General features: G+C 32.4%; 1 protein-coding gene and 1 long non-coding RNA gene across 3 annotated transcripts; both read left to right on the top strand.

The window, feature by feature from the left end:
* Positions 1-5,739: 5,739 nt before the first annotated feature.
* LOC116025343 (probable RNA-dependent RNA polymerase 1) lies at positions 5,740-11,379 on the top strand. Of its 2 annotated transcripts, none has more exons than XM_031266546.1 (5): positions 5,740-5,875; positions 6,519-7,097; positions 7,457-9,318; positions 9,845-9,995; positions 10,357-11,379. In XM_031266546.1, exons 2-5 carry the CDS (start codon positions 6,585-6,587, stop codon positions 11,161-11,163), a joined length of 3,333 nt encoding a protein of 1,110 aa, XP_031122406.1. In that variant the 5' UTR covers positions 5,740-5,875; positions 6,519-6,584; the 3' UTR covers positions 11,164-11,379. The 2 variants fall into 2 exon arrangements, with proteins under 2 accessions (XP_031122406.1, XP_031122407.1); XM_031266547.1 differs by having other exon boundaries at positions 5,807-5,918.
* Positions 11,380-20,256: 8,877 nt separating this feature from the next.
* On the top strand, positions 20,257-21,410 carry LOC116026097. Its single transcript, XR_004099776.1, has 3 exons — positions 20,257-20,461; positions 20,634-20,757; positions 21,082-21,410. It is a non-coding gene; the product is annotated as an uncharacterized LOC116026097 (long non-coding RNA).
* The last annotated feature ends 530 nt before the right edge of the window (positions 21,411-21,940 follow it).

The raw sequence follows: 21,940 nt of genomic DNA, 5'->3' as shown, positions 1-21,940 counted from the left end.
TATATATATATATATATATATATATATATATATATATATATATATATATATATATATATATATATATATATACTTAGCTATTTGCTTCAGCTCTAAGTGAAATGTCTACAAAAACTCATTATAATGTTAGATTGCTAATGTTAGAGAAATCAGTGATTAAAGGTGTTTGAAACAAACAACGCATGCTTAACAAAATTCATATTATTAGAGAGAATTTTATAGTATTGTACCTATAAATGTTGTGTCAATTTGAAATAGAAACTTATAATCAAGATAAGGGTGTGTTTGGAAACCCGGAAATCATTTCTAACTAGAGCAACTATTCTCAAACAATTCTTTCATTGAATCCGACATAAATATAATATAACATTTGATATATAAAGGTTCTAAAGTTTCTAATTTATTTTTTGGGAGTTCAAAAATAACTTTTAGCATATTAAACTTGTTTATATAATTCCTAAGTTTATAACAAAATTTAGAGTAAAAACTTAATTTGTTTTTCAAAGTCTTAAGTGGTTTGAAATTTGGGTTAGTTTCTTATTTAATCCACTGCATTTTAGTATTTTACCCACATCGCAAAATTAAAAGGATTTTATTTTATTTTCGTTTTTTTTTAAACATTTGCAAGTGGCATGTTAATAAATGGTGCATGACAGACCAATTAAAAATGAATTTATTTAAATAATTTGTTAGCGTTGATAACAAAATGATCAAGTTAATCGATCAAAATATTAGAAACAAAAATACTACATAGATTATCATTTTTTACTCTCAACTTTTACTCCCTCTTACAAATTATTAATATAGACACTTTTTGGGGACCTACATGATTAAAACATCATATCCTTGGTTGCCACATCATGTAGTAAAAGTGAGGGAGTAGAATTTGATAATATATGTAGCACAACTCTATTAGAAAACATAAAATACTAGAATTGACCAGAACAAAATATGCGTGATTAGGGTTAACCCTAGTTAAGTTGGTCGAATAGTTGGTTTGGTAATCACTAGATTCTAAGTTCACTTTCTATGAGAGGAGTTGTCTATTGGCTTTCTTGGTTTGAATTGGTCAGTTATATAGACAACCAATAGTTTACCTCATTGTGAACATGTGCTAACTATACGATCACAAAACGTGGTTTACCTAGAAAGAAAGCACATTTGAATAGCGACTATACACTTTCCTATAAATTAATAAAAACAAATATCTGACTAAATTAATCGCAACATAATAACATAGAGTTTAATTTGATACTCCATTTTTATGGACAATTAACTCAACATGCAAAAACAATACATTGAATATATACACTACCTTCTAATAAAATCGATATTACTCAAAAAAAAGAAAATTTTAAAAACTCAAATTTAAGATAGGGTGAACATGACTTAAAAATAGCAAACAAATACACCAACAATTATTACTCAAAAAAAAAAAGAAAATTTTAAAAACTCAAATTTAAGATAGGGTGAACATGACTTAAAAATAGCAAACAAATACACCAACAATTTGCCTATTGACACTGTTGTTGACATTACCTTTAACAAAATGACACATAATATCTTCAAAAAAATTAAATTTTATATGAAATTATTGTACGGCTGTCCCTTTGTATGATTTGATATTGAAGTCCTTTAATTTCATGCCTGTTGGATTTCTTTTGGGTGACAAATCAAAGTGTTACTTGCTCACCAAGTTTGGCACTTTCCAATCTGAATGCATTACTTGGTCAACAAGCTCTCTACAGTGAAAATGAAATCACATACCAAACGACAAAGAGAACTAGAGAAGTGCCAAGACTCATTTAAAAAAGTGGTCTTGACTGGGGGATGATATTGACGTAAGACGCGTTTAGAAGGGTGATTGAAGCGATTTAATTATGTTTGAATGAATTGAGATTAAAGTGATTAAAATGGTAGATTTGAGATTAAAGTGATTAAAATGGTAGATGCCATATTATCGAAAGACGTAAAGGTCTAAATTTGTATGTTGTATTAATTGTATTTGCATATTATGCTAAATGAATTCTTACATTATTATTACTTTAGCAGCTCGTTTGGTTCGCTGGAAAATATTTGAAAAAAATGGAATTCAAATTCCGTGGAAAACAAATTACTAGGAAAATAGATTCCACTGTTTGGTTGGTGGAAAAGAAATTATTGAGAATATGAATTCTATTGTTTGGTTGGGTTTGGAATGGTAAGGAATTATGAATATAAAGACCAATATGCCCTTAGTAATTAATGGTTTGACTATATATACATGTGTAATTAGTCAGTTTTGATGAGGTAAAATAGTCCAAGGGCTTATACTTTCTTCCCAATCTCTTTGGAAAACAAATTAAAATACCTATCTCAACCAAAGAATTTGTTTTCCTTTCTTTTTGGGAAGTCAAATTCCATGGAAAATATTTTCCATCCAACCAAACAACATAATTACTCATTTTCCTCAACTTTTTGGAAAATCTTTTCCATGGAATTGATTTTCCATCCAACCAAACATGCCATAACTTTATATCAATTATGTTTCTATGAATCATGACCTCAAAAAGGTACTCCGTATTAATTAATTATCAATTAATGTGTCAAAAATAATATGTTAGGACAACTTCAGCTGAATTAGTTAGACTATTAATTTAATAATTAAAATTTTATAAGTTCGACTATCAACATATTAACCTTCTCAATTTGAATCCATAAGTTATAAATAATTTAATAAGATGGATGGAATATTACTCTGCAAACATCATGTATCATAAACTAATAAATTTACATAAAATTACAACTTTTCTTCATGATGATGTGATAATCGAATCTTGTGACTTTAGATCAGAATGACCAGAAGTCAAGCTAATCAAGTACTAAAGCATACACCAATCCAAATAAGTTACTTTATATCAACTTCTTCATGTACGAACGAAGACTTATAAATGACTATTCTCCAAAATGCTTCTCTTTTCATCATTTCCATGAAGGTTCATGGATAGGGAGTTAAAGAGAAAGTGTTAATTACCTTTTTAAATAGTATATAATTTTAGTTATATATCTTATTTTTATTAGTAAAAAAAAAAAAGAATTTGTTTTTTTTAATTAATAAAAGAATATGTAAGAAAAAAAAATAAAAATACTTGAGAAGTGTTGAGTGAGGATGAAAGAAAACACAGATTTTGGAGTTCTAAAAAACAACAGGTAAACAATTATGCCCTAACACCTTGTTTTTATAGGAAAAGTAGGATTTAATAGTATTAACAATGTCATGAACATATGAAATAAATTCAGATCAGATATGTAACCCCATAACCTACCACTTTAATTTAGAGTTTAATTCTCAAAATTAAATTGAAATTAATTGCTACGGATAAAAATTAATGCTGCTAGAACGATACTCTGAGCAATACCCATGAAGAGTGAGAGTGAGCACCAACTACGTGAGACAAGTGCTTTTACAAAGTTTTCCACCTTCATTTTTCAAACTCAAATGAGTCTACTTTGAAAATCAATTTGTCATTTACGCATTATCCGTTTTGAGCGTACAATATATCAAAACAGTTTAAATATCGTTAAATAATACAAGGACATTCCAGTCTTCAATTATAATTTTTTTCAAAATAAATAAACATAAAAAATATATAGTTCAACCAACTTTGTATAAAAAAAAAGATTGAAATATCTTTGTATTTAACGATATTTCAACAATTTTGTTGAGAGAGGACTAAAAATGGTAATGCCACAATAATACTAGGACCAAATGAGGATGTTCTAATAAAAAAAGAACTAAAAGTAAACCATCACCCATAAATCTAGGACAAAAAATGAAATTAACTCATTATATAATATCTATATATTATTACCATTGAACATGATAAGAAAATATATGGTGGATGCATATGCATGGTAACAATAGTTAGAAAAAATAAATGAGAGTTATAATAATAGAGGTATTTTTGACCAAGATATTGTATAGTACATGATGTATAAAAAATATAACAAAAAATGAATATAAATGAAATTTATAACTTTCATTCACTTTTTTTTTTTGTTATTTAGATTATATTATTATTATTATTATTATTATTATTATTATTATTATTATTATTACTACTACTACTACTATTGTTGTTGCTGTTGCTGCCGCCGCTATCACTGCTCCCGCTGCCGCCGTTGCTGCTGTCGCCTACTGCTGCTGCTACTCCTATTGCTGTTACTACTACTCCATATTATTTAAGTATACTGCAAATAAATAAATCTACATTTACAAATACAAATCTAATAATAACCAATAAAGTTAAGGTCCATGAACTAAAAAAAGTTGGTGGTATTATTTAATGAAATGAACGATTCAGATTATATTATTTTAGTATTTTTATTTTTCTATTTTATCCTCTATTATATCATTTACTTTTCTTAAATACTATTGCAACCCTGTTAGTGTAAACTTTAGTAATAGTATATTTTGTTAATTATTTATTATTCTTAACTTACTCCTTGAATTTTATAAGGATGTCTTAGGTTTGAACATCATCTTAATCAAAGTTGACATAATTGTTGAGCATATATTATGAATATGTTAGAGTCCATTAAAAAAAATACAATATAAAATTTTACATGAGCTTTGGTCAATTAATTAGCCAAATTATATACACAACATTCAAAGTTGAGTATCAAATATTACACATAAGAAATATTGAAAATCATGTTCTTACATTGTTTTTAGACAAACAAATCTATGTTAAGTTTGTTTTTTATTTTTTTATTTTTTTATTTTTTATTTTTTAGGGTGTGTTTGGTAACATGTAAAATGGCTTTGGGAAAATGTTTTTCGAATTTTTGGTGTTTGGCAATGTTCGGAAAATGTGGTCAACGAAAAATGTTTTCCGTTGACCAAGGAAAATCAGTTCATTTTTCCGGAAAATGACTTACAGAATTTTTTTCCCGTAAGTCATTTTCCAGAATCGCCAAAATAGCCATTTCACATGTTCTTGATCAAAACCAAGCCATATCACCCATGACCATGGACCAAGGAGGTGAGAAAACCGCCGGAAACCTTTGCTACGTTGTTATTATTATATTATTATTTTATTTTAATAAATTCTATTTTTTAATAAATAACATTATTTTAATATTATCATAATTTTTTATATTTTAAATAAAATAATTACAATGTTTAATTATACGATTCTTTCCATTTTCCAGAAAAATGAACCAAACACACAAAGACAGTTTTCCATAATACATCCAAACACTGGAAATGAAACTGTTTTCCAAAAAATGACTCATTTTCCAGAAGTCATTTTCCTGCTTTCCAAACAGACCCTTAATTAATCTTCTTTTGGTTATATAAAACAAGACTCAATATTTTAATTATGATTTTACATTATTGGAAATGATTTAGGCCATTATGATATTGATAATTTTTTCCTGAATTTCTATAATTTTTATCTTCTAGACTCACCCTGCTTAAGGCAAAATATCAATCTTAACAACAAAAGTATTTTATATATAGGACAACAAGTTGAATAGACAAAGTGATAAAATAACAATTTAACTCCAATGCTACTATTTTTGAGTACTCCAATGTTACTATCAATTCAATAAATACTAATAATAATAATAATAATAATAATAATAATAATAATAAAAACACGACGGCCTGATTTACATACAGTGAAAACGAAATTGTGTTGAAGAAAGATTGACCAAGAAGTTGACCGTTCCACACTCATTCCCTTCCACTCTCACTCGTACTCCCCGTCTATGTATATATATGTATGAAATAATGGCATATATAATCTCGTGAAGGAATGCTCTTTTCCATTAGCTTGAAGTTTTTTGATGGTGGCTGAGTAGTTGAGCGGGAAGGACTCTATTTTATCTGGTTAGCCTCCAAACCCAAACCCAGCTAGGAATTTTGTGTGTGGGTGTGTTTCTTTTCTTCTTCTGGTTGTTTTCTGCTTTGATCACGCCTTTGTTCTTAGATATTCTCAGGAATTTTATGGGTTTAAAGTTGTTGTTTTTCTTGCATAACTTTGGGGTGGAGGGTCTTGTTTTGGGATCTATGTTTACAGGTGTGTAGTTGATGATTGGCTGTAAAATAACTGCTAGAAGAAAACCCATAGTTGAGTCTATCGAGTAATTTAAAAATCTTGATCTTTTAACCTACTAGAGAACCTAAATGAGTTTTTAGTTGCTTTCATCTTTCTCATTTTCTAGCTTACTATGCTTCCTGCAATGTAGTTCATGTTAAAATATTTTAGCATTTCACTTGCCATTATGCTATATATTGAATCAATTTTTCACTTATCAGCTGGAATGATAATGGACAGTGTTGAAAGATCATGTTTTTCTCTTTTATTTGTTACCATGCTCTATAGTTTTTCAATGTTTGGACTTAATTTTTTTCCCTTGTGTTATGGGCTTATGGTAATCATATTGTAGCTGATCTTTGGTTTTGATGTCCATTGATTCATTTTATATTTGTGTAACATTTTTTTTCCTCATACTTTGCACATTTTATGTAGGGGTTTGAAATTGCTGGCTTGGTGATTAGTATTTGAAACTTTTAACTTTGGTTGAAATCTGTTAGCATGGGAAAGACAGTTCAGGTGTCTGGGTTCCCTGATCTCGTGACTGCAGAAGAAGCTAAAACTTGCATAGAGAGGCATACTGGAGCAGGCTCTGTATGTGCCTTAGAGGTTAAAATGTGCAGAAATGGACAACGATCATATGCGAAAGTGCAATTTCGTAACAATAGAAGCGTGGATCAGATTATAAGTTTGGCCACTCACAGGAGGTTGTATTTTGGCACCTCGTATTTGAGGGCTTTTGAAATGGACACCCGTATTGTGCAAGATAGATCGTACACCCATGAGATGGAGAATCTAACTCTGTACTTTGGATGTCAAACATCAGAGAAGCGGTTTTACTCAATATGGGGAGGGGGTATTGTCTCAATAAAATTCGGATATGGATTGAAAAAAATGCACCTCTTTCTATCCTACCAATCTACTGAATACAAGCTTCAACTTTCATATGAACACATTTGGGAGATCAAGCTGTATCGTCCCCATCGTAGAAATGTGAAATTCCTTGTTATACAGGTATCCCTTGGTTCTGTTTATGCTATTTCGTTATTGTGTTTTCATGTGTATCGTCCCCATGGTCCCGACCATGTGTTTGTGTTTTGGTAAATATAGAGATGTGTGTGTACTCCTTTCCTTATCAAGAAGTTTATGTATTGTTGCTCAATTTTAGGGATAGCTTGTACATGAATCTATGTTTTCGAGATTATTATGCAAACGTTCTAATTAACACACTTAAGAAATGCAATTTTGTTGTTATGTATAGAATGCAATTTTGTTTAATAACAAAGCATGATAGATTTACTTTAACACTTGTATTGTTACATCTTGGAGGAAACTTAAGTTGTAACTTAGATGCTTACATCACTCTGTTTCAGTTATTTGCTGGTCCACGGATCTACAAGAAAGCAGAAGGCTCCATTTATAACTTCTATGCGGATACTCCAGATGAGCAATGGGTGAGGACAACAGATTTTACGCGAAATTGCATTGGACAATCTTCGAGTTTGTGTTTGGAGATTCCTGCAGGTGTCACACTACCAAAATTCCATGATCATTTTGTGTACTACAGCGAAACTGATTGGCAACTCAGTGTAGTGTTTGGTCTCCCGTTTTCTCACAATCTGGATCTAGTTCCAATTCTGCGTTCTCCACAGGAAGTTAACTTGCCTTTCAAAGTATTGTTTAAGATCTGTTCTTTGGTGCAACAAGGATGCCTTCCTGGGCCAGCACTCAATACAAATTTTTTCCGCTTAGTTGATCCACGTACAATAAACATTGGATGCGTTGAGTATGCCTTGGAGAAAATGTTATCTTTAAAGAAATGCTGTTATGATCCTGTACGTTGGTTGACTGAGCAATATGAGCAGTATCACAAGTTCAAGCAGCCTCCAAAATCTGCTGCTATTAGTCTGGATAATGGCTTGGTATATGTACGCAGAGTCCTACTTACTCCAACGAGAGTGTATTTCAGTGGTCCTGAGGTAAACCAATCCAATCGTGTGTTGCGCCATTATTCTGATGATATTGATAATTTTCTTCGTGTATCGTTTGTTGATGAGGATTGGGAACAAATACATTCTATAGATTTATCTCGCCGTGCATCTTCCCCTAGTGTTATCAGCAAGACAGACATTTATGACAGGATTCTAAAGGTACTCAAAGATGGCATTGTTATTGGGGATAAGAGATTCGAATTTCTTGCATTCTCCTCAAGCCAGTTGAAGGAGAATTCTGTGTGGATGTTTGCGTCAAGAGTTGGACTTAGTGCTGCTGATATAAGAGCATGGATGGGAGACTTTAGAAAGATTAAAAATGTCGCAAAGTATGCTGCGAGACTTGGCCAATCTTTTGGTTCATCCCGGGAAACGTTGAGTGTTGCCAGGCATGAGATTGAAATGATTCCCGACATAAAGATTCAAAGACAAGGAACAGAATATAATTTTTCTGATGGGATCGGGAAAATATCTGCAGACTTTGCTCAAAGAGTTGCTCTAAAATGTGGCCTTGAGGATTTCGCTCCATCTGCTTTTCAAATCCGTTATGGTGGATTTAAGGGCGTCGTTGCTATCGATCCTTCTTCATCAAAAAAGTTGTCATTGAGAAGTAGCATGTTGAAATATGAATCAGACAACATAAAGCTAGATGTTTTGGGGTGGAGCAAATATCAGCCCTGTTATCTTAATCGCCAACTAGTCACACTCTTGTCTACACTCGGTGTCAGAGATGAGGTCTTTGAGAGGAAGCAAAGTGAAGAAGTTGCTCAACTTAATGCTATCCTCACCGATCCTCTAAAGGCATACGAGGCTCTTGAGTTGATGGCTCCGGGAGAAAACACTAGCATTCTTAAAGAGATGCTCACGTGTGGTTACAAGCCTGATGTTGAACCATTTCTCTCAATGATGTTACAAACATTCAGAGCATCAAAGTTGCACGATTTGAGGACTAAGACAAGGATATTTGTCCCCAAAGCGAGATGGATGATGGGATGCCTAGATGAAACCAGAACATTGAACTACGGTGAAGTGTTTGTTCAATATTCCGGTGCTGGACAGAGACAACTTCCTGTTGGTCCTCAATTCTATGAATCCAGAGACTACAATTACATTGTCCGGGGAAAGGTGGTCGTTGCAAAGAACCCATGCTTGCATCCTGGTGATGTTCGTGTTTTGAGGGCTGTTAATGTGCCTGCTTTGCACCATATGGTAGACTGTGTTGTTTTCCCCCAAAAGGGCGAGAGGTAATTACAATTCCTATCTTTTGCATCATTTCTTTCAATGTTATTTCTTGGATTCTTTTTTCTTAGGAAATAATTTATGAACACCGTTAATCATCTTTAGTTTTATTAAATAATTTGTTTATACTTCATTTACCATGTGAAATAATAAATCTTTAGGCACAAAAGAACTACTTAACTAGTTGACTCTATAACCTAGTTGCATCGTTATTTTGACATCTTTCAATAGATAAATGACTAACATAACATTCAAAATATAGTGCGGTATTAGTATTTGTCTATTAACGTTTTTCTAGCAGTGCCTTTTGCCTTTGTTCTTAATGTGAGTTACAGGATTGACATTATTTACTTATTTAATCTTATTGCAAATTGTTAGAGCCAGTCTTATTTCTACTTCAACACTTATTAATTTTCTTGTGAAACAAAATAATTCAACTTTGTTGATTTCATTGACTTGTGATAGTTTATTTTATAGTTTTTTTGGGGGTGTTTTCTGGTTGCTCAATTCCGTTCGATCTTTTGTTGGCAGACCTCATCCAAATGAATGTTCGGGAAGTGATTTGGATGGTGATGTTTACTTTGTTTGTTGGGACCAAGAATTGATACCAAGGTCAATGGAATTGCCAATGGATTATACCCCTGCTCCAAGCATGGACGTATACCATGATGTTACGATTGAGGTACTGCACTATGATCAGTCCAAAACTTTTTTTGCCCGTTTCAATGCTTAGTTTACAAAAATGAGTTTCAAGATATTACCATGTTTGTGACTGGTTCTTGTGATATTGCCATAGAAGCAAAGTCCTTAATATTGGTTTCAATCTTGTGATTCCAACGTTAACAACACTCGTATTGGTTTCAATCTTCTTTTCATATTTTATGAAACATATACTAAAGGCCAGTGACGTTAAATTTTTCATTGCTTTCTCATGTACTAGGAGATTGGTTGAGTAAACCTATTTTGTTTCAGCTGTCGCGTTGTATTATGCCATCCATCCAGTTTTTAGTCCAATTTGTTTACACTTTATTTCTTCACTACAGGAAGTTCAGAAGTATTTTGTGGACTACATTCTGAATGACAATTTAGGCATTATTTCAAATGCCCATGTTGTATTCGCAGATAAAGAATCGTTAAAGGCAAAGAGTAAACCGTGTCTACAACTTGCACAGCTCTCCTCTATTGCTGTAGACTTTGCAAAGACAGGTGTTCCTGCTGAGATACCTTCGCAATTACGAGTCAAAGAATATCCAGATTTTATGGAAAAGCCACCTGAGATGGTAACCTATGTTTCAAAACGAGTACTTGGGAAGCTATTTAGGGAGGTGAAGGATATTGCTCCCGAGGTAAGCTCTATAAAGTCGTTTACTCCAGAGATAGCAAGGAGGTCATATGATCCCGACTTGGAGGTTGATGGGTTCGAAGAATACATTGATGAAGCTTTCTATCACAAAACCGAGTACGACTTCAAATTGGGTAATCTTATGGACTACTATGGCATAAAAACCGAGGCTGAAGTACTCAGTGGCGGGGCCATAAGGGCATCGAAATTCTTTGACCGTAGAAGGGATGCAGACGCGGTTAGTTTTGCCATGAAGTCTTTGAGGAAGGAAGTGAGGGCATGGTTCAAGGTAGGTAGCGAGTACGATGATCAATTCGCAAAAGCGTCAGCTTGGTACTATGTAACGTATCACCATACTTATTGGGGTTCCTACAACGAGGGGATGAACCGTCCTCACTTTATCAGTTTCCCGTGGTGTGTCTACGACAAGCTGATTCTGATCAAGAAGGGCAAACTAAACATTGCAAAGGCTCTTGGAGGCTTGACTCTTGAGAAGAGCTTGGCCTGAGCCCTGTAGCAGCATTATCTGCAATGCACCAAAACTTATGTATTATTTATATGATGCCTATTGTCTAGTTATATGTTGAAATGGTTGTTATGCTTGAATGTTGAATGTATGTATTGTGATATGATGTAAATAGCCTCTTTGTGAAATGATATGATGTATGTTTTTCAAACAAGTTGTTCTTTTTGTCACATTCATAAAGCTACACTTTTGTGAAAAGTTTAACTCTTAGAATATTAGGGAAGCTTTATTAAATATTAGGTATCTCCTTGTAAGAGTGGATTTAGTTTTCTATTCCGATAGTTTATTAGTAGGTAGTTTAGTATATATATAGAAGTACACAAGAATATAGAGAGAGTAACCTATTGTAATATTTCATTATAATATATTCACTTATTCTTTCGTTTTTCACATACTTTTCTCCTACCTAATTAGTGGAGGTTGTTATTCTCTACCTGCTAGGTCTTATAAACCCTAGCTTTCCATTGCCGTCATCGCCGCCGCGACTGTCTGAGATTCGACGTGTCTTTGTGGTTTTAATTGATGGGAAAACATGAAGTTGTTGATTCTAAGGTTGTTTAAGAAATGTTTATGTTGTTTGTGTAGGAATCTGATTCGAGAAAATCACAAAGAAAATGGAAAATACAACAAACAACAATAATAATCGAAAATAATAATCCACGAAGGATTGTTTACATCCGAGAAATAAAACCACATGAGGTTGAATAAACCTGGATGTTGAGTGAGTTGAACTATATGAACTTCGGGGTGGTTGGAAGCACAAGTCGTGTTGCCACTGTTCTTAAAACCTAATTTACCGCCTCCCGGGGTGCTGGAGCGTTGCGACCTAGGTTTCCCATGATAAAACGTACTACGACTCCTGCGTTTGAGCACACAAACTTGGAGCCCGGCGAACTAAAACGTGGGATGAAACGCAGATGGCTTGAAGGAATGGATGGGCAGAGTTTTGAGGAGAGAAAGTGTTTTGTGTGTTTTGTGATGCTTGTTCGTCTTCTTGCAAATCTGTTGCTCACCAATGAAATATATAGTGAAAGATGGGATCATTGCATTAAATCTGGCATTTAATTCTCATGTGTAACCTCCATCCACTAGTAACCTATTTATACCCACTACTAATCCATTTACATAAGAAATAAACTCTGAAATAAATATTGGAATTAATCATATTAGTTCTGTCAACGGATACAGTAGGTGAAAGGTCACAGTCGAGAGGTGAAAGGTCGCAGTCGAGAGGTCACCGAAGTCGCGGTTCGACATCGTCCAGTGTGCGTTTGCGTACCTTCGAGACATCAGGCTGCCGCGAGACATAGGCAGTGCATGTTGCGAGACATCGTACCAGCCGCGGTTCGACATCGTCCAGTGTGCGTCTGCATACCTTCGAGACATCAGGCTGCCGCGAGACATAGGCAGTGCATGCTGCGAGACATCGTACCGGCCGCAAGACGTCGCAGAACTGCAGTTGTGTTGAACTGATACTGCAATTATGTTGAACTGATACTGCAGTTGTGTTGAACGTATACTGTAATTATGTTGAACGGATGAACGACCTCTGTTCCGCGCAACTGCAGTTCCCTTTCAACACAACTGCAGTATCTTTTCAACACAACTACAGTATCCGTTTAATACAACTGCAGTATCAGCCATGACCATGGTCCAAAATGCATTATGGACCATGATCCACAATATAATTTGCCTATACATTTGTCACTTTATGTAAATTAACGTTGAAGTCATGAATTGGTCAATAACCACTAGACTAGGTAAATTCGAAATTGGTCCTTACTTTAAAACTAGTGGTTCGAATTGTTGTAAATATTAATGGTGGCGATTATTTTGTAACATTTGTAACATACATATTAAATATCTCATTATGTATGTCATTATTATTTTATATATATATATATTATATATATGTGTGTGTGTATGCGCGCGCTCCATTTGTAAGACATAGGCAGTGCATGCTTCGACATCAGGCTGCCGCGAGACATAGGCAGCGGCGCATTGCATGCTGCGAGACATCGCAGAGGTCCGCGCCAACACGGGCTGCGCGACATCGCACTCGCACGCGAAAGTCGTTAATACTCGTTCGAAAATATGGCATAACTTAACCCGCGAGAGGCTCATTTTGAGATTTGATTTGCACCCTTGCACAGGAGAGAGAGCCTATATGTTATACAAGTTACTTAGTCATAAAAAGACTCTTGTATATATAGTGGGGTAAATGTTCATTCCCAACCAATGCGGGACAAAAGCTACATAAGCTTTCTTCCTCACCCAAATTCTATCTCAAATGGGTCTACTTTGAGAATCAATTTCCCATTCACCTATTATCCATTTTGATCGTATAATATATCGATCTCTTCGTCTAACTATGAAGAACCCGAATCCATTTTGACCCGATCCAAATCGGAAGTAGACCCACATATATTTATACCACAAAATGGCCACTTAAAATGCTATTTTTAGTGCAATTTTTCAACAGTTTGTAGCATGTTTGAAGCTGAATTAGCAGATGCCATTACAGTAATTAAAACCTTCATAGGTGGAACCAGCCAACCAGGATATTGTGCTGGTAAGTCTTGTCTGACTTTTAGAATGATATGCTGGAACATTAGCTAGGTTAATTAGTGCTTATTGTTTCATTTTCAACTGTGCAGGGAACAAAAAGGGTGTTATTCTACCTCATACTACTACTGACCAAGGTGACTTTATGATTAAAAATCCATGCTTTTTTGTGCATGTATAAATTAAATATAGCATATAAATAATTGAATACTAGAATTAGGGTGCTTAAAAATAAAAAGTAAAAAATTTAGAGGCTCATACATTGTTTAATATCTTACGGTAACACTTACGGTTTGAGTCGATTTGCTATGCGCTTGTAACCAATATTGGTTTATCTCATTGTGGTAATTTGCTCACTACGGCAAGCGTGAATCACTCAAAGAGTACATTCAAGTAACGGTTACAGATTTTCTTATAAATTAATAAAAAAATACACATGATTAAATTAATCGCACAATAATAACATGGAGTTTAAACTGAAATATTTTTATGGACAATTATAACTCAAAATTAAGATAGTGTGAACATGACTTTTAAAAATATAATATAATAACAATTAAAAACAAGAAAAATACTTAGTGTACTCCCATTTTATACTCTCAAATTGTATTCCCTCTCACATGTTATTGATGTAAACACTTTTTTGTGGGTCCACATGATGAAAATAACCAATGTATGTTTGCCACTCAAAGAGTATAAGTAAGGGAGTAGAATTTGAAAGTATGTGTAGTAGGAATAGCCTATTGACATTAACTTTAACAGAATAAGAGAATATCTCCAAAAAAATATAATTTTATATGAAATTATTGTCCGGTTGTCCCTTTGTATGATGTGATATTGAAGCTAAGTCCTTTAATTTGATGCCTGTTCAATTTCTTTTCGGTGACAAATCAAACTGTTACTTACTCACCAAGTTTGACACTTTCCAATCAGAATGTATTACTTGGTCAACAAGCCCTCTACAGTGAAAAGGAAATCACATAGCAAAGTGCAAACAAAAAAAGACAACTAGAGAGTGCCAAAGCTCATTTATCAGTGGTCTTGACTGGAGAGTTATATTGACGTGAGACGCGTTTAGAAGGGGGATTGGAGCGATTTAATTATTAATTTTTTTTAATGAATTGAGATTAAAGTGATTAGAATGGTAGATTACATATTACCAGGAAGCATAAAGGTCCAGATTTGTATGTTGTGTTTACATATTTTTCTAATTGGTTATTACATTAATATTACTTTTACTTTATGATCTCAAAACGACTGTTGTCCAAAATACAGTTCTCTTTTCATCATTTCCATGAAGGTTCATGGGCAAGGATCATAGACAAAATAATTATTTTTTTTTAAGGATATGATTATGATGAGCACAATAATATTGATTTTTTTTTTGAAAAACTAATAATATTGATAAATTAATATACAACATTCAATTATTACATGATTTAAATATCTTTAATCTTTAAATAACAAATATAAAATTATCTATAAGTTACTTGAATCCTAATTATTGTGCCTCCACTTTAACTGCAAGACTAACTATAAGTGTATTTGATCATTATTTGTTTAAACTTTTAAACACTTTTAAAATGATAAACTTAAAAAATTTTAGTGACTTTAATCGCAAAATCGAGTTCATGGACTAAACAATTAAAAGGATTATATGTTTGAGGAATTTAAATAAACTTTTAGTGGATGAAATTAGAAGTCAATGATCAATGTTGTAATATTACTATAGTTGAGGGGCCATTGTGAAAATTAAGTTTGGAATAAATGTATATGGGGGTGTGGTGGACTGGTGGGGGAGGAGACAGCTACCCCACTATCCCACTGTGGATTTACCCCTGGTTTGATGATAATAAACACGTTTTGATGGATTAAAAAAGTCACAATTTTTATTAATTTATTGTCCTTGATAAAATTAAGACTTTATACTTGAAATTTTTTAATTGTTTTAGAATAAATTTATTATTTTTGGGTCAAAAAGGTAATGTTCAATATTCCACAAGACAAATAGAAAATTCATTCATTAGTGTTCCCAAAGTTAATTGGTGTAGAGATTATTTACTTTTTTTTTGGAAAAAGTGTAGAGATTATGTACTGTGTTTTATTTTGTTTTGTTTTTTGTTTTTTTTTTTTTTGCCTCTTATTTTTCATTGGTGAACTTAGTATGATAAAAGTTGGTGGGATTTTAAAATGATTACAACTTTTAACTTTATATCAATTTCTTCATGTACGAACGAAGACTTATAAATGACTATTCTCCAAAATGCTTCTCTTTCCATCATTTCCATGAAGGTTCATGGATAGGGAGTTAAAGAGAAAGTGTTAATCATCACTTTTTAAATAGTATACAATTTTAGTTATATATATCTTATTTTTACTAGTAAAAACCATAAAAATGTTTTTTTTTTTTGAATTAACAAGAGAATATCATGTAAAAAAAATAAAAATACTTGTATTATTATTTATAAATCAATTAAATCATAAGCAATACAATTATCTTTCGATTCATTCTATATGTTTGATTTAAGTAATGAGATTTGATTGAAATTATTTACAATTAAATTGTAATTAATTTAGAAGAGCAGAGGCAAGGCAAAGAGTGTCGTCACCAGTGTACTCCTTAGAAGTAGATAGTGCAACAATGTCTGGAGTGGCATGATTAGTTGCCCCAGTATCAGGAATCCAAAGATGTGAGTCAGAACCAAAATTTGGAGTACCCTCCGAGTACGTCATATTGGCCTGCGGACGGGAATTAATAAAGGAGTAGCAAGAAGGGGCGGTGTGACCAAAATTCCCACATAATTGGCAACGGGGTTGCTGCCAGTTATTATTATTCCCCTGCCAATTAAAGCATGTGCTCCATCTCAACTAAAAGCCTCACACGCTCCCTCAACGTGTGCGGTGGATTCCAAACAACACGTGGAAGTCTCTTTTTGGGTGACAGGGTTTGCATGGCTCTGATACCAAATTAAAGCATGTGCTCCATCTCAACTAAAAGTCTAAGCTGATAGTTGGACTGCACATATTATATTTATGTCACGCGCTCCCTCAACGTGTGCGGTGGCTGCACATATTATATTTATGCTCACAGGGCCGCCCTTATTATAAACTTTCCTTAGTTTTATATATTTATGGAAAATTTTATCATGTAAAATAATAATAATAATAATAATAATAATAATAATAATAATAAAGGGCAAAAAGACTACCAACTACCTTGTAATGTGATGACTGATGACATCCTGATTATCATTCCAAATGAGTGGTTATAGGTTTGAACCCCGGTGGTGGAGCTTAGATTATTTGTGCTGAAAATGTTTGAGTGAATTTCATAGTAAATGAATTACAGTTCATGCCAACCAAACACCATCATATAATCAAATCAAACTTTTAACATAATGACAAGTGAGCTCTTTTTATGAGGAAGAATTTTGGGAGAACACGGGTTCGATTTCTATAAGTGACGATTCCAATTGAGATAGCTCTCGTGCCTTTCGGAGTGAATGCGGGTGGACTCATACCGTTAGACGGATGGAGAAAGACCAGTGAATTTATCCAAAAAAAAATAAAATTAAACTTTTAATATATTTCTTGATGCCCATCACTAGCTAATATTTTTTTTTTTGGTGTGAATCACTAGCTAATATTATGCATTAATATTGTTATATGAACAAAAAAGAAATTATAATAATGTTTTATAAAATTAAATAGTAAAGGAATTTTTGCTTCAATCACTGGTCGTCTCATCTACCAATCATTGGTCGAAACGTAACCAAATAGCAGACCAAATGACGCAAAACTTCTCCCACCATTGGGTAGAGCAATCATGCCATACGTTATCCATATACGTCATCTTCCTCGTGTAATATTTATTACAAGATTATTATCCATGATAGGGAGAAAATTTTATTAATACTTCGACGATTTGCCACAATCCTTATAAAAATATAAGAAATATAATTTCTCAAGACCGCAAGATAATTACTTATTCGTTTTTGAGTCATGCTGATTCTGTTACAATGTAGTAAAGAGTGAACAATTGCCTCCTCCACTGAGGCTCGAACCCACTCCCATCATGCATGTGAGAGTGTAAATCGGGACATCGGATGCCACTAGACCACAAGGTCTTTAACAAAAGATATTTACTTATAAAAATAAGAAACATAATATTAAAAGATCTTTAAAAGATAAACATGAAAGTCTAGAAGATCTTTATAACTGAGATACTCTGGTTATTGTATTCTGTAAGACTATAACAAATATATTATTAATAAAAAAATATCAAATATTTTATTTTTATTAAATCTCGTAAATTGGTTCATCGTATTTTAGGTTAATAAAGAATATATGTAATACTCAAATTATAAAAAAACGACAATAAGCACTCAAACTTAAAACTTTATACGAAAAAGTAATATAAGCTCATGAACTTTAAAAGTTGAGATTAGACATATTGTTGGTTTGAATTTTAATTGTACCTTTTTAGAGTTCATGAATTTATATATATATATATATATATATATATATATATATATATATATATATATATATATATATATATATATATATTTTGAGAGATTATTTAGCTATTTTTTTCAAAATATTTATTGGTGGCACGAAAAGTAATAATAGTAGAAAAGAAGTGATCCCCCCCCCCCCCAAATTTATTAAGGTTGTGGTTGTAACAGTTTTTTTTTTTTTTTTTTAGCTCAAGGTTTTCACCGTCGAAGTGACTAAATTGATGTGACCTCTCACTTAGGAGAGTCACAGCTATGCTGCTTGACCACGAGGTCTTTAGCATATTTAACAATTTATTACTTTATTATTTCAAACTTTTGTCATTGCATTATTATGCTATACCATTAAAAAATGGTTGTTAGTACCTATTCCTCTCATTTAATGTTAATGATAATGAAACTTATTAAATTAATTGATAATCTCATTTTTTGTAATATTTAATTTAATATTAGAGTATAAAGCTTATATATTTAGAAATTGTGTAAAGAGTATTACTAAGCACTTTTTTGAAAATAAAAGAGAAACTAAAAAAGGAAATCATTGATTTGACAAATAAATAGTAAACACGATAAGGAAGATGAGGCGAATAGAGTAACGTAACATTGTTGTAAAGAAATTCCTTGTTTTTTTGCTAAATTTAGTTTCTAATGTCGAACTCCTAATTCACTACAATTTCGCAATATACGACATATGTAACTCATAGTGGTACAACTCATAATTAAGTTGGTTAAGTTTGATAATCTCAAGATTTTAAGTTATACGTATTATCATTCTTAATTTAAGCTGGTTTACCTCTCAAGATGGGTAACCAGTAATGCGCTAATGCTATCCGCTATCCACTATTTCAATAATTTATACTTTTTCATTGAATGGTTTGGTCTTGAGTAACAAGTTAGCAGATCTTTATGATATAAGTGAAAATTCTTGAAATGAAACAAATCATTTTGTTGTTGTTGTTGTTGTTGTTATTATTATTATTGTTGTTGTTGTTGTTTTTTATGCGTGATGCGTAAAAATAGATGTCCAATATTAGTAATTTATATTAAAATCTTATATTTATTTAGATTTTAGATATTTATATTATTGTATAATAATAATAATGTTAACCATTTTTATAATTTTGATATTTATATTTTATGAAATAACTTATATAGTACTTCAACATATAATGTCTATATATTATTAATTGAAAAAAGATAAGAAAATATACAGTGGATACATACGTACGTATGGTAACAATAATTGGAAAAGATAAACAAAAGTTATAATGGTAAGGGTGTTTTTGACCAAAATATTATATAGTACAACTCTTATAGCATAATGTATAAAAAAAAAATGTTACAGAAAAAACGGACATTAATGAAAGACATAACATGCATTCACACTTATCTGTTTTGTTATTTATATTATATTAGAGATGATTATTATTAGAGTTAATTTCATTTTGGTCACAGATTTATAGGTGGCAATTCATTTTTAGTGTTTTCTTTTTCAAAACATTCTCGTTTGGTCATAGTATTATTGTAGTATGACCATTTTTGCCTTTTTACAGTTTAAATTTTGTTAAATACAAGTGTATTTCGGTATTAAATTATGAATTTTTTTTTTAAAATATAATAGGTCAACACACTATGTATTAAAATGATCGAAAATGTCTTTGTATTTAATAACATTTTAACACTTTTGTTGATGAAGAACAAAATTGGTCATGCCACAATAATACTCGGACTAAAAGATGATGTTCTGATAAAAAATAACTAAAATAGAATGTTACCTATAAATCTAGGAAAAAAATGGAATTAACTCTTATTATTATTAATATTGTTGTTGTTGTTGTTGTTATTATTTTTATAATTTATAATTATTACTCTGTTATTATTTAAGTACTGCAAATAAAAAAAAAAAAAAGGCGTATTATAAGCACGACAGTAAATGGATGCAGTTTCCAATATTTAAATGGGATTGATCGATCAAAATTTGTGGAAAGCGAAACTGTGTTGAAGAAAGATTGACCAACAAATTGACCGTCCCACACTCATTCCCTTCCACTTCCACTCTTACTATCCATCTATGTGTGTATATATGAAATAATGGCATATATATATATATAATCTCGTGAAGGAATGCTCTTTTCCATTAGCTTGAACTTTTTTGATGGTGGCGGAGTAGTTGAGCGGGAAGAACTCTATTTTATCTGGTAAGCACCCAAACCCAGTTAGGAATTTTGGTTTTCTGCTTTGATCACGCCTTTGTTCTTAGATTCTCAGGAATTTTATGGGTACGAGCGGTTTTATACATCGTGGGAACATGGGTTTAAAGTTGTTTTTTCTTGCATAACTTTGGTCTTGTTTTGGGATCTATGTTTGCAGGTGTACGTGTAGCTGATAGTTGGCTGTAAAATAACTGCAAGAACTTGAAGAAGAAAACCCATAGTTGAGTCTGTCCAGTAATTTACAAATCCTGATCTTTCAACCTACTAGAGAACCTAAATGAGTATGTTGAGTTTTTAGTTGCTTTCATCTTTCTCATTTTCTAGCTTACTATGCTTCTTGCAATTTAGTTTATGTCAAAATATTTTAGCATTTCACTTGCCATTATGCTATTGAATCAATTTTTCACTTATCAGCAAGAATGATATGAACAGTGTTGAAAGATCATGTTTTTATCTTTTATTTATTACCATGATCTATAGTTTCTCAATGTGTTATGGACTTATGGTAATCATATTGTTGCTGATCTTTTGTTTTGATGTCCATTGATTCATTTTATATTCGTGTAACATTTTTTTTTCTCACATACTTTGCACATTTTATGTAGGGGTTTGAAATTGCTGGCTTGGTGATTAGTATTTGAAACTTTAACTTTGGTTGAAATCTGTTAGCATGGGAAAGACAGTTCAGGTGTCGGGGTTCCCTTATCTTGTGACTGCAGAAGAGGCTAAAACTTGCATAGAGAAGCATACTGGAGCAGGCTCTGTATCTGCCTTAGAGGTTAAAAAGTGCAGAACGGGACAACGATCATATGCGAAAGTCCAATTTGGAAACAATAGAATCGCGGATCAAATTATAAGTTTGGCCAATAACAGGAAGTTGTATTTTGGCACCTCGTATTTGAAGGCTTTTGAAATGGACACCCGTATTGTGCAAGATAGATCGTACATCCATGAGATGGAGAGTCTAACTCTGTACTTTGGATGTCAAACATCGAAGGAGCGGTTTTACTCGATATGGAGAGGGGGTATTGTCTCAATAAAATTCGGATATGGATTGAAAAAAATGCACCTCTTTCTTTCCTATCTATCTACTGAATACAAGCTTCAACTTTCATATGAACACATTTGGGAGATCAAGCTATATCGTCCCCATCATAGAAATGTGAAATTCCTTGTTATACAGGTATCCCTTGGTTCCGTTCATGCTATTTTGTTATTGTGTTTTCATGTGTATTGTCCCCATGGTCCCGACCATGTGCTTGTGTTTTGGTAAATATAGAGATGTGCGTGTACTCCTTTCCTTATCAAGAAGTTTATGTATTGTTGCTCAATTTTAGGGAAAGCTTGTACATGAATCTATGTTTTCGAGGTTATTATGCAAATGTTTCCAATTAGCACACTTAAGAAATTCACACATATCATCTCTCACTTGTGCATTAAAGATGGTTTTTTTTTTTTTTTTTT

This window comes from Ipomoea triloba, chromosome 7 (assembly GCF_003576645.1).
Source record: "Ipomoea triloba cultivar NCNSP0323 chromosome 7, ASM357664v1".
NCBI classification, from domain to species: domain Eukaryota; kingdom Viridiplantae; phylum Streptophyta; class Magnoliopsida; order Solanales; family Convolvulaceae; genus Ipomoea; species Ipomoea triloba.
The sequence above is the reverse complement of the archived record's forward strand: the minus strand, read 5'-3'. Positions and strand labels throughout refer to the sequence as shown.

Excerpts from the sequence above, each read along its gene's own strand:
- LOC116025343 (XM_031266546.1), top strand. The coding sequence starts at position 6,585 with ATGGGAAAGACAGTTCAGGTGTCTGGGTTCCCTGATCTCGTGACTGCA. Across the intron at positions 9,319-9,844 it reads TTCCCCCAAAAGGGCGAGAG|ACCTCATCCAAATGAATGTT; the intron begins GTAATTACAATT and ends TTTTGTTGGCAG. Across the intron at positions 9,996-10,356 it reads ACCATGATGTTACGATTGAG|GAAGTTCAGAAGTATTTTGT; the intron begins GTACTGCACTAT and ends TCTTCACTACAG.